The sequence below is a fragment of the Gordionus sp. m RMFG-2023 genome, chromosome 2, assembly GCF_954871325.1.
Source record: "Gordionus sp. m RMFG-2023 chromosome 2, tfGorSpeb1-WG-v2, whole genome shotgun sequence".
Classification (NCBI taxonomy): Eukaryota; Metazoa; Nematomorpha; class Gordioida; order Chordodea; family Parachordodidae; genus Gordionus; species Gordionus sp. m RMFG-2023.
In genome coordinates this window covers 15,271,567-15,284,658 of record NC_088776.1, presented here as the reverse complement: position 1 = coordinate 15,284,658, position 13,092 = coordinate 15,271,567, and the positions used below count along the sequence as shown (strand labels likewise).

Here is a 13,092-nt window from a genome sequence, read left to right as displayed (position 1 = left end):
TTGAAATGCAATTTAAACGTGTAATAATATGGTTCTAGCTACTATTAAAAATAATTTATTTTTGATATAATATTTATCATTTTTAAAGTTGTGTTTATGATTTTAAATATATTAAGCACTATTTCAATGTTCGGTTTTTAAGTTTTTCGAAAAACGATGTTTAAATCACTCCTGAATATTAACAAATATGTTTCATGTGTGCCTATATATTCCAAACGAGTAAGTATTAATTTTAATATTTTATATCTTTCATTAGAACACTTATATGTTGAAACATGTTGATCCCGATAAACATTTTTATCAAAAATGTATGGATAAAGAACCCATAGATCGTAAAAAATATGTATATGAACAACTTGAGGACATATCTCTAAATCCAAGTGGTAAATTAAAACTAATATTGACTACAACAGTTGAAGGTTGATTATTGAATTTAATTAAATTAATTTTTTTTAGAACTAGGTGTAAGAGGTGACATCATCGAAGTTTGGAAGGAGAAAGCATATCTGGATTTGTTGCCATCAGGATATGCTGTTTATGCTTCTCCTGAAAACCTTGAAAATTTTATGCAAGAAAAAATAGTTAATATTATTGTTTTATCATAATTATAAATATCAATTTTTAGGATGACAACATGTCAAAAAATGTTCATTCAGCATTTGCATCTGGGGTAATTTTTTAGTTAGTCTTATTTAGTCTTATTTATTATGTAAATTATTGAATTTTTATACCTAATTAAAAATTGGACAAAAATGGATGAATTTTATTTGTTAATTATTTTTACAGTAATTATTTGCTTACTAAAAAATTTTTATAATATAACCCACATGTGATTAGATATGAGAAATAGTTATTTGATGGGCTACACCTCTTTTTTCTTAATCTAACAGTAAATATCAAAAAAGCAAGCACCTTTAGACTTAGAGCATGCTTCATGTCATCAATTCTTGTAATGACTTAATTTTTAAAAATTTATAAGGATTTGCCATCAATTTCTTACCATTCCCCTCCAAATAATTTTTAAAAAAGATATGTTATTTTAAACTTATGATCCCTTCGGGAAAATTATTTTTAGATATCTTTTGCAAGATTTTTTTTAATTTAAGAGTAAGATTTAATTGAATCACGTAAGGTACTATTTTTGGAAATATAATAGTCATAAATTTTTATTTATATTGCAGAATCATCAAATAATATGCCTTAAAATATAGGAAATTTCCATGATGTTTAAATTTGGTAGAAATGTAGGAGGAAAGATACTAACTGACACCGATCTTTTAATTTCAGTGAAATTAATTTCCATGTTGCTAGAAAATGCCATATATATAAAATTAATTAAACTGTCACTAATCTATAGCAAAAAATACAGATTATAAATTATTTTTGAAGAATATAAAGTTTTTTGTGAATTGTAAAGTTTTCTAATATATTTTACGAGATTTAAGTGATGGTTGAGGTGGGGTAATAATAATATGACTTTAGACTAGGGCTGTGCCAATATTAAATATCAGATCGGATTGGTACCGATATTTAGCGTTTTCCGAAAATATCGGATCAGGCCGATAACTGTAAAAACCCTATCCGATCTTTTTACTTTTCTTTTTTTTGTTATTTTGGGTGTGGCTAAAATACGCGTCCCTGAAAACTGTGCGTCCCTACGCGTTCCCGGTCAAAGAGGTTTAATTTATATAATATTAATTAAAAATCATATTTAGCTTCATAAAATAAGTTAAAAAATGTTTTTTATGATTTAAAAAAAAATGATATCTTAATAAAATTTTTAAAAATTTATTTTTTTTAAAAAAAAACTACGCGTTTCCGGTCAAGATACAATTTTTTTTTAAAAATAAATGCAGATTCATATTTAGCTCATTAAATGAATATCGAAAATGTTTTTTATGATTTAAAAAAAATGTGTTAACTTAGTAAAATTTTTAAAAATTTATTTTTTAAAAAAAAAAACTACGCGTCCCCGGTCAAGATACAGTTTTTTTAAAAAAGTCATGCCCGTTATTTTATTTTATGTTATGTATATTTATTTATTTTACATTATTATAATATTTTCTAAATAATTTTTTTAAATTTTATTTCTTTTTTAAAATAGATTTATAGTATTTTAAAAGTTTTTTTTATAAAAATAGAAAGGAATACCCAAAGTTTTATTTATTTTAAATCAATTTAAATAACGCCAATTTTTTTACTTATACTTTAAATAAAGGAATTTTTTAAATATGTTATCTGAATTATGGAAATATTTTACAAACGACAAAGATAATTTTGCAAAATGCGTTATCTTCGGAATCATCTGAGTCTGCTTTCAGTACGGCAGGAGATATAGATAGTCCATATCATAGAAACTTATTTCCAGAAAATCTAGAGGCTCTCATTTTTATTAAAAAAATCGAATATTATAATTTTATAAATATTACAATTTTATAATTCACACCAACATAAAATGGATATATTATTAAATATATATTTTTTTATTAGTCTTAATTGTAGAAATAAAAAAATTCAATTAAATTCATAATTCGATTTTTTGCATAAAAAATATTGGATCAGTATAAATATCGGATCGGTATCGGATCGGGTTTAAAGCAATATCGATCGGTGAAAAATATGTGGATCGGCACAGCCCTACTTTAGACCACTTACTAAACCAGACCTATTTATTTTTTAATATATATTAATCATGAGGTTGAATTCGATCTTCTATATATCTTCTGCCCATAGATGGAACCACCAAGTTGGCTTAAAAAAAACATGGCCCATGCTAGATTTGAACCCATAACCATCGAATTGTTATACATGTACTGAACCAACTAGGACCCTTTTAAAAATCATCAAATGTTAAAAAAATAGGATTGTTCGGTTTGGGCTCGCTTCAGGGAAATATTTTTAAACCCGGGTTTGTGTCCGGGATCAGCTCGGGTTTAAGAATTTTTGAATTGATCAAAAAAAATTCTATATTTAAATCATAATTAAAAAACTTGACATAAATTTGGTATAAAAAATTAATTTTTTATTTTATTTATAGGAGAAATATAGTTAAAAATACAAAGCATAGTCATGTATAGATTTAAAAAAATTTATTTAGACGTATTTCTTTAAATTAACAATATCCAATTAATAATTTCTACTTTAACTTATTCACTTTCATTTTCCTTTAATTAATAATCTTTGAGAATAAGTTAAAATTAAAAATAAATGGCATATATGAATTTAATTGTAATTTATTAACAAAATAGGAATCTTTGAGAATAAATTTAAAAATGGAGTAAATGAATTAAGTTGTTTAAATTTATTATCATTTCACTTAAATGGAAATTTGAAAATATAAAATGTCAAATAAATTATTAATATTTGTATTTACAATTATACAAATATCTTATATTAATTTAAACAATACACTGAACCCGGTAGAACTCGAGTTCAAATAAAATTCCCGGGTTTAATTCGGGGTTTTGAAAATTTTATAAACGGGTTTCAGGTTCGGTTCTGGTTCAAATTTTTTTCCCCAAAACCCGGGTTTTCTTCTTTGGGTTCGGGTACGGTTCGAACCCCTGATCAAATCTTTTTGTATATAAGGATAAAATTACAATCAAGCACATTAAGAATCAATAACGTTTAACGCTATGCATCATTAGTCGGTTGAGGCAAGAGCAAAATCATATTTTAAAATTTGCAAGCCTTGACTTGCACCCTACAAACAAACCATTTTAATATTGGACTCATTTATGGATTAATATGAACTAACCATTTTTATTCTACTTTTGGATACATTTTTAACACAAATCAATGAACTATTTCCAATTCTTCAAAGGCATTATCCAATTTACAAATACTATTACTTAGAAATTCTTCTGATGTTATATTAAATCTTGATATTGAAAGCTCAATTTTATTCAGAATTACTTTTAATTTAAAAGTTGGTAATAAAGATTAATTCTAGTAGATAATATCTGAGAAATGTTATTTAAGCACGAGTATTTTGGAACAATACCAATTAGTACAAGCAAAAATGAGAGGATCTTTTCTTCATTGCTGAGAATAAAGACCTATTTTAAAAGTGCTTGTAAATGAGCTAGCTCTACTTAATATAGATAGGGATTTAATTTCCAATAAAGAACAACCTATAAAAAAGGTTGATGCAATTTCAAAGTTAAATTTCTACTTATGAACAATATTTTGTTAGCATAATTCTATATTTTATTTTATCATGATTTACATACCAGTTTCGCTATAATATTTTTTATCAATATTATATTTGCTTTTAAATATTTTGTATTTTCCAATATTATTTGTGTTCAAAATTGTCATTTTTATAAATAAGATAGGTTACTTATGCTGATTAATTATGATTAGTTTTATAAATTTTCAATGTACCAAAAATAAATCATTATAATATTTAAAAAAATATCCTTCCCCCAGAGAAAATTCTTAGCTACACGCCTACAACATGTACAATTTAGCATTTGAAAAGATTAAAGAACTACTTTCAATCAAAAATGCGTGATGGTAGGTTTGCTTCATTATGCACGTTATAACACCATTGAATCATAAACAATAAAAAATATTCAATTATATCTATATTTTTATAAAAGTCAAGTAAATTGCAACAAGAGATCTGCCTAAGCCAGCCTATGAAAATTTTTTATCGGGTTTTCTGACTTAGCCCATAATTATTTTTACCACACCCGGCTTGAAAAATGTGTTTACAGTTGTTCCTGGCCCCTAATAATTTTTTATGAAAAAAATCGCAGAAAAGCACACAAAAAGTCAGCAAAAATGAAAAAGAAATAAAAACTTTAGCAAAAAATGTCCCTGCATTTCCACGTTTTTGCGGGCACCCTTGAATGAGATAATTATTTATATTTTTACTAGGGGTGTATCGATACCACTTTTTGGAGACCGATCCGATATTAAACTGATATCGGCTTATTACCGATCCGATATCATATCTAATTTTGTAAAGATACCAATGGTTTTAATTTTTAATATATTTTTATTAGTATAACATCTATAATTTAACTATACTATAACTTATGTCGTTTAAATATATTATACAGTTATATTTTATATTCAATTTAATTGCATCTAATATTCAATTTAATTGCATCTAAAAGTATATACAATATTTTTATTGTATCACTTTTATATAACATTAATCTATATACATTATAAGTAATAAATAAATATATTATGAAATTTGAAATAAATATTTAAAATAATATTTAACATTAATATATCGAAGATTTCTTTTTAGAAATACCAAAATTTCCAATTTATCAGAGGTAAGCCTGCGGCGATGGTAACTGTCAATATCACCAGCTTCACCTAAAACAGATTCTGAGAAGATTTTCGCACACTTTTATAAACAGAATGCGCAAAAAAATAACAATATGGCAGAATGTTTATTGATTATTATTATTAAAAAAATATACATACAAATGGATTTCGATTTTATTTATAAAAATAAATGATTTTAATATAACTTTTTTTAAAAATTTTATAACATTTTATTTTTGTTAAAGACGCCATTTTATATCGTATCGGATCGGAAAATTTTATAATATTGGACGATAACCCATATGTTAAATGGGTGAAATATCGGCCCGATCCTATCCGATATAAAATATCGGTACATTCCTACACAAACTCCTAAATATTCTAAAGGGAAAAATAATTGCTTTTAGAAAAGTACATTTTAGAGTTATAAAAACACGCACACTGCTTTTATAAATAAATTATGATATATAATATTAAAGGTTATACGAAGACTGAAAGAAATGAAGCTAAGAATACTCATGAATGCTGACAATGATTGGACTCTTGATTCTAATCACATATCAATTGCTTTCAGACATGCCGTAAATTTTTTTTAAGAGTAAATTCTTAAATCTAAGTTGGTTTACTAAAATTTTCAAGAAAAGATTAAATTTTGTTAATTTAAAAGTCATACTTAATCAGTTATCAATTTGATTTTTTGGTAAAAACTTATGAACAATTCTAATATTTATTATTATATTGCTCTCATAAAATAGGGTATAATAGTTCCACCTGAAGCAATCACCCTTCCTACCTTAATCGATAATGACCATCCACAAAGCATTACAAAAAATAACTGCTTACAAAAGAATTTTAGGATCGGCATCACGGTATTTACAAATCAAAAATGTTTTTTTTCCTTATTAAAGAAATCTATCCATAACCCACTTTATTTAAAAGCGGATTTGCTAATCGGGACAAAAGCGTCATCAGCGCGCTTTTTTTAATTTTTTTTTAGCTAAACGCGTTTTTTGTAAGCGTTTAAATAAAAACTGAATTTTTAATATTTTTTTTAAAGGTTAACAATATCGAAACTATCCAAGTTGACGCCTTTATCGAACTTTATAGTAAAAATCCGCTCAGAATGAAAGAGATATTAAAAATGAAAGAACAAATGTCCGAAGTTAGAATATGATTGATTTATGTTTAAATGCATATTTATTAACTAGTACCACAGTTTAATTATTTTTATAATCGCTGAATCAAATTTGTAAATATTATTTTGTATATTAGTTATATAGTATTTTTATAAAATCTTATATCTAGAATAGAGCTGTCTACATCAATCATTGAAAATTTAGGCAAATTTATATATAGCGAAGCCTAAGTGCATAGGCGTACTCAGGGTGGGATATCCCTAGACCCACGCCGGCGCTCCGCCGATTTTCATATTGGCGGCGCAGAAATTTCTTTCATATTTCATACCTTTTTATTCTAATAATTCGTCAACATCACTGTTGTAATTTTTTTTAATGTCAATCAAGATTTTGATGAATTATTTTCTACTATTTTAAAATCATAATTATATTGACGTCATTATAGAATTCAATCAATCACAAATCTAAAATTCCAAAAGTTACCATAATTTTACATATTTTTAAAATGGATGCATCTACATTTAATAATTCTATAAATAATTTTAGTATCCTAACTCTGGATAATAAAAAATCCAGAGTTGTTAAAAATACTTTTTAAATAAATCTAGATACAGATACATCGTCTAAAAATTTATCTAGATGCAGATACAGCTTCCAAAAAGTTATCTTGATACAGATACAACTTAAAATGTATCTATGTACAGATACATTTTTTATTATACTCTTAGATAAGGTTTGAATAAACCTAAATTAGGATTCTATTGTAAAAATTTATGAAATGATCTAAAAAATTTATTGACTCGATATCACATTTATCAAAATATAACTAAAATAATGAATTTTAGATATTAATATAATATATGATTAATATAATATATGATTAATATAATATATGATTAATATAATATATGATTAATATAAATAGTTATTATATATCATTAATAAAATAATATAATATATGATAAATATTTTAGATTTCAGTAACAACCACTGTCTGTCGGCAAATTATATTTTTTTGTGGAGCTAATGTTTTGATCATTTTTATAAATGAAGGATTTTCAACAATTGAAAATGGCTGAATGCTATCTATAATAAAATCAGTTATTAAATCATCTAAAGTGGTTTGGGTTAAAATCTGAGGTCTCTTGGAAAAAAAATCAATGGACGATGAGCCTAGTTCAATATTTTCTTTAATAGATTTTTTCTCCTTCCCCTTTTTTATTTGGATTAAGAGTGTTTGATGTTTTCTCTTAAAATTTAAAATTGTAAACATTTATTTAGTATCTATACCCTTAAATGTTTTACAATGTAGCAAGTTGAGGTAATGCTAACTGAAATTTGCATATTTTTTGGTAGACATGGCAAAAATTTTACCAACAGAGATTAGTTTTCTTTATTTTGAGATATTACTTTAAAATATGCTCTATAAATTGGCCATGGAAGAATGTTGTCATTTTCGTCATCAATATTAATCTTAAAAATTAATATAATAGAATAAAATACCAATTCCATTGCAATTAAAAATGACAAATTTCTTGAGATGGATTGTAATATCAGAATTTGCTTGTTATTGATAACTTGGACATAATATTTAATTAATATTTATATATTCTTTTTATATATAAGTTTTTATATTTTACATATATATATATATATATATATATATATATAATTTTTTAATATATATATATTAATATTAAGTTATATGCTCATATAAAATAAAATAAATTTTACATTCAAGTATTTTTATTTATAATATAAAAAAGCGTTAAATAGAAGTATATCAAAATGTATCTTAAAAAGTATCTAAAAACAGATATGGATACCTCTAAAATAATATCTAGATACAGATACTTTAATCAAAAATTTATCTAGATACAGATACCACATTTTTATATCTAGATACTTTAACAACTCTGAAAAAATCCATAGTCTGGAAATTTTTTTGCAAAAGAATTAGAGAAATTATTACTGCTCTAAGATATAAAACTGCAGAGGTTGAATTTGAATTCGAGGAAGATCAAAAAAATGTCTAAGTACAATCGATTTAACATCAGACATGTTAGATCTTGACAGCATTGATCCATACCCGGATACCCATTTTCAAATTGGCAATTCCAATGACAATAATTCCACGCATAGTATATTAATTATGCTAGAAAGCATATCTGGATTGAATAATAATTTAATTAATATTTTGAAAAGAATTGGGAAGCACTTTCTCAAATTATGAATCTAAGCTGGTAGAAAAACGATTAGCATTTCTTTCAAAATTTAAAGAAACTGTCGAATTTCTTTCAGTACAAAAAGGGCCTACTTTAAACTTGGCGTTACTTTTTAGAAGTGAAATTGAAACAAATTGAATAGTAAATGATAGTGATAGTACTGAAATCATTTCACTTAAGGAAAATATGCTAAAAAACTTGCGTTACGATTTTCGGTGTGTAATCTGCAAGTAATAATATAAGATATTAAGGTATTGGCCTCTCTTTTAGATCCAAGATTTCAAAAATTGACAATTGTGTCAAAGTATTTAATAGAGCAAAATTTTTCAGCTTCAGAATTTATAATAAAACATCTTAAACTTATAGAGAATGATGATAATCAGGTAGTAAATATAGCTAATGAGGATCAAGATGAATTATTAAATTTAAGTTATTTGACAAAATTGGCAAATAAACATTCAACAAATATAAATTATGATTCCAAGTTAGGTGACTTAGAACAATAATGCCACAGTTTTCTTGGAAAACGATATTCACAAGATATGGACTTTTGGAGAGAAAAGAAGAGTAAACTTCCCAATCTTTCCAGGCTCGCCAAAAAATTCTTTGCATTTGGGTGACTAGCACACCTAGTGAAAGAGTTTTCTCTACCGCTGGATTGACGTTAAATTCAAGGAGATTATTATTATCCCGAATATTTAAATAAAATAATTTTTATACATGATAATTATAAAATTACGAAATCGATTTTGGATTTATAATGAGTTTTCTATTAAATAAATTTAAAAAATATGCCGAGATATCTGTAGAGTAATGTATATTCGTTTTTTTTAAATAATAAGCAATTAAAAAAATTTATGTTATAAAAATTTATAACTGCGCCGATTTTGTTGACGGCGCCTAAAAATCGGCGCGCCGCCGGCCGTCTATAGGATTTTTTGAAAATTGCGCCGGCCGCCGATAGTTTGCCGGCGCACAGGTCTAGATATCCCTCTTTCCTTCGAATATTTACCTGTTCCTGTGAATATCATTGATAACAAATTCTCTCACCTCCTCACCCCCAAAATGGATTTAATATATTGCTATAAACAATATTTTGAAAGAAAAATAAGTAAGCTGATAAATAATTACTATAATTCAAAATTTTTATAAAACAAAAGTAAAATCCAAATTTATTTTTTTAAATCTAACATAGCCAAATGCCTGAAATATGTGGACCTAAAGACCCCCAATAAAATTTATGGGAAATCCCTAACCTAACAGTTACCCCTATCAAAATCCTGGCTACGCCCATGGATAAGTATAGATTAGGGTTGAGCTATATTTTTTAAAAAAAATATTCCCAAAATACCTCATCTAATTGAATGTATTGGATTCAAATATTTTAAACGCATTATTTTACCTGTTTAATAAATAAAAATAGTTGTTCGATTGGTTGTTATATCTGAATAGTGAGATATTAGTAAATCAGAGCCCTACTCCTAAATTGTCAATAATAATTTTTAGACCTACAAAATATAACTCCTATTTTTTTTATTGAATTGAGCAATTATTCGACGGCGTTTTAAAAATTAACATAATTTTTCAACGATATATAGTGTAATATAATCAATTTTGATAAATATAGATAAAATATGTAACATAAATAAAATAAATATATATAAGCTTTTTTAATAAAAAGTTAATTGTTAATATAATATAAATATTTAATTATTGCTTTGACGTAACATGGATTGACTAGAAATAGTTTAAATGAAAACACAACAATACTATAAATTTTAATGTTAAATTTATAAGGCTAATCGAAGTTTTATTACTATTAATTTCCCCCTTTCTTTCCACCTTATTCTTAATATCTTTATAATCCTTTTCGTATTTAAACTCTCCCAAATTTGAAAATATCTTCAAATCATTTATAGCAAGTGAATCATTAGTTTGATTTGAATATCGTTTTGAAATTAGTCCATATTGATTAGGCTCTTGTAAGGATTTAGAAATTCTGTCACGGGCTAATTTGTATATTTTGGTGGTATTTAGAATAAAAAATATGCTCAATTTATGATATTTTTTGAAATTATAAAATAAATAAATTACCTTTTCCCGTATTATTTTTTTCGAAACACGATCCTTCATTTCTTGGATAATCGGACATTATATATTCTATATTTGGGTAGTTAACAAATCTTTCAGTGTTCTTATGAATAATTTTTTAAAATAATATTCTTAATATAATAAAAATATTATTTATAATATGAGACAATATTAGTAGTTAAATTTTCTAAATCTTTGTTAATTTCTCTTGAAGATAATTTCAAAGTATTTATTTTGTACGTGTAATAAATAATATTTGTAAAATATTAAACTTGAATTGGATTTCTATTAATATTCCTACACAGTGTGACTAAGTTCCCTTGTTTGTAGAATTCAATTAGCTTCGCCCGGGTATTTTCAAATAATTTATTATTTATATCGCTAAAAAAAATTGATGACTTAATTTTTTTAAAGGTTAAAGATAATAAATAACAATTTAATTTAAATCAATCGTAATTACAATAAATTCTTTGAATCATTTTTAGTTCCGAATTCCCTGATATCTGACATTATTGGTTCGGTTCTACAAGAAGTTAAGTTTTTTAACTTAGGGTAATAATACAAAAATTGCATGCAAGACATCTGTTCCCAGAAAAGCCCCATTTGATAAAAACCATGTAAAGATATAGAAGAGCCGTAATTGCACGTCAGTGTTATCTGGTCGCCCTTTTATAAAAGATTTAAAATAATCAGTTAAATTTCAAGTTAATTGATATAAACTACTTAAAAATATTTACTTTAAAAAAATTAAGCATATGATATAAAAATCTTATTATAAACGGTTAAAATATCATGGCCAACTATTTTTTAGTTGGGTTCTTAAAAAGGAACCTTAGTTATATTTGAACGTCAATTTGCATTTTTGTCTTTGAAAGAGAAATTCTCTTGGTTCATTAGTAAATGTTTTGATTTTGAGTAAAAAAAGTTTTAAAAATTTGTATGTTAAGGTAGAAAAATGTCCGCTTGTTAATAATACGATTGGAGTGCACACATGACTTGATAATTTTAAATATTTTTTTTGTTTTGGCTGTTAGTAAAGGATTCGATATATTGTCTGAAGAGAAAGAGGAGAAGTAAGGTTCTAAATAAGAGATTTACTTGACTCCTAAGGTATTGTAGACAATCCATCTGATTTTAGACTATCTTCTGATGATAGATTATTACATTCAAAAATGTATGGGATCTGAGCAGCTTTTAGGCTCCGAATTTTTAGATTTATTAAGATATGACATTGGTTTCGGCCTTGACTGTATAAACAGTTAAGTCCATACCTCCCCTTATAGATGACCAAAATGTTACAATCAATGCAATTGCTTAGTTGGAGGGTGTCACTTCCTAGTCGTAAATATCAATTGCTTATCTGATAAGAGATTACTAAGGTTTCGAATGGGAACGGTCTCCAGCCATTCATGACCCCCTAGTCTCTCATTAAGAAGAATATCGAATCTAAGGTAGGATTTGATAGTATGCCATCGAGAATCTACAAGATAAGAGTTGGAAATTTTATGATTAATAACCAGGAACTCGAACCGTTATATATAAAGGATCCGGCTCGGTTACAATTCAGGGGCAAAAAATTATAAAGGTTCCAGTTTTGGTACGGTTTAGTTGCTTAAAATTATAAAGGTTCCGGTGGTTAAGATTTTAAAACTTATAAAAGTTTTGCAGGTTTTTAGTTATTTATTTTAAAAAATTAAAATAAAAAACAGGAAGACAAAAATATAGATGATTTTGCTAAGATAACGCACAAGTTATTATTTACATTTATGAATAATATAAATATGAAAATATATTAGATTTGCAGGAAAATTAGAAAAAAATACCATTATAAAATTAAATAAACTCCTTAGAGAAAAGTAAAGTGTAAGTTATCAAATATTATGGTCTAAGTTATAATTTATATTATATAAAGCAAAACAATTTTAATCGGTTCAAAATAGAGGTTCGGTTTGTTATAACGGTTTGCTCCGGGTCCCTGTTAATAAGTGCCCATCAGATTTTATAGAAATTTGGGAAGGTTAAAATTTGTTAATTTAATATTTTTTTAAAAAAAGATTTAAAATTTAATTATAATTTATCAGCAGAAATAGTATTTTTTTATAAATGCAGAGAACCTAAAAATATATGGGTGTAGGTATTCAAAAATTCCAGACATTTCGAAAGGTTTGTAAAGATTTTATTAAAAGCTTCTTCCGACATAGATTTTAGTAAAAAGAGAACCTAATAAGGTAAATTTATTGTGTGGCAATATTTTGAAAAGTTTAGCTTGTTCAACCAACATTATTTAGAGCAAAGGTATTTTTAATTTTATAAAATTAAGTGATATCTCACAAAAAGTATTCATAGACGTG

The 13,092-nt window shown here is 25.6% G+C and overlaps 2 protein-coding genes across 3 annotated transcripts in view; one reads left to right on the top strand and one right to left on the bottom strand.

Moving 5' to 3' along the window:
• The first annotated feature begins 101 nt into the window (after nucleotides 1–101).
• On the top strand, nucleotides 102–6,874 carry LOC135924924 (large ribosomal subunit protein bL9m-like). The gene is made up of 8 exons (XM_065460061.1): nucleotides 102–219; nucleotides 257–419; nucleotides 457–581; nucleotides 626–670; nucleotides 5,769–5,870; nucleotides 6,045–6,158; nucleotides 6,347–6,451; nucleotides 6,595–6,874. The coding sequence occupies exons 1-8, from the start codon at nucleotides 157–159 to the stop codon at nucleotides 6,619–6,621; spliced, it is 744 nt and encodes a 247-aa protein (XP_065316133.1). The 5' UTR covers nucleotides 102–156; the 3' UTR covers nucleotides 6,622–6,874.
• A 3,362-nt stretch (nucleotides 6,875–10,236) lies between these two features.
• The window catches only part of LOC135924921 (DBH-like monooxygenase protein 1), a 41,991-nt gene continuing 39,135 nt past the window's right edge, over nucleotides 10,237–13,092 (bottom strand). The window contains exons 9-13 of one of the 2 annotated variants that reach the window (XM_065460053.1): nucleotides 11,304–11,407; nucleotides 11,202–11,264; nucleotides 11,014–11,122; nucleotides 10,745–10,844; nucleotides 10,237–10,659 (exon numbers count right to left, since the gene is read on the bottom strand). In XM_065460053.1, coding sequence (XP_065316125.1) covers nucleotides 10,388–10,659; nucleotides 10,745–10,844; nucleotides 11,014–11,122; nucleotides 11,202–11,264; nucleotides 11,304–11,407 — 648 coding nt within the window. In that variant the 3' untranslated portion in view covers nucleotides 10,237–10,387. Of the gene's footprint in view, nucleotides 10,660–10,744; nucleotides 10,845–11,013; nucleotides 11,123–11,201; nucleotides 11,408–13,092 lie in introns of both variants that reach the window. The other variant, XM_065460054.1, reaches the window with a different exon arrangement.

Coding starts and splice junctions, on each gene's coding strand:
- LOC135924924 (XM_065460061.1), top strand. CDS start 157: ATGTTTAAATCACTCCTGAATATTAACAAATATGTTTCATGTGTGCCT. Junction 220..256: donor TGCCTATATATTCCAAACGA/GTAAGTATTAAT, acceptor ATCTTTCATTAG/AACACTTATATGTTGAAACA. Junction 671..5,768: donor ATTCAGCATTTGCATCTGGG/GTAATTTTTTAG, acceptor ATAATATTAAAG/GTTATACGAAGACTGAAAGA.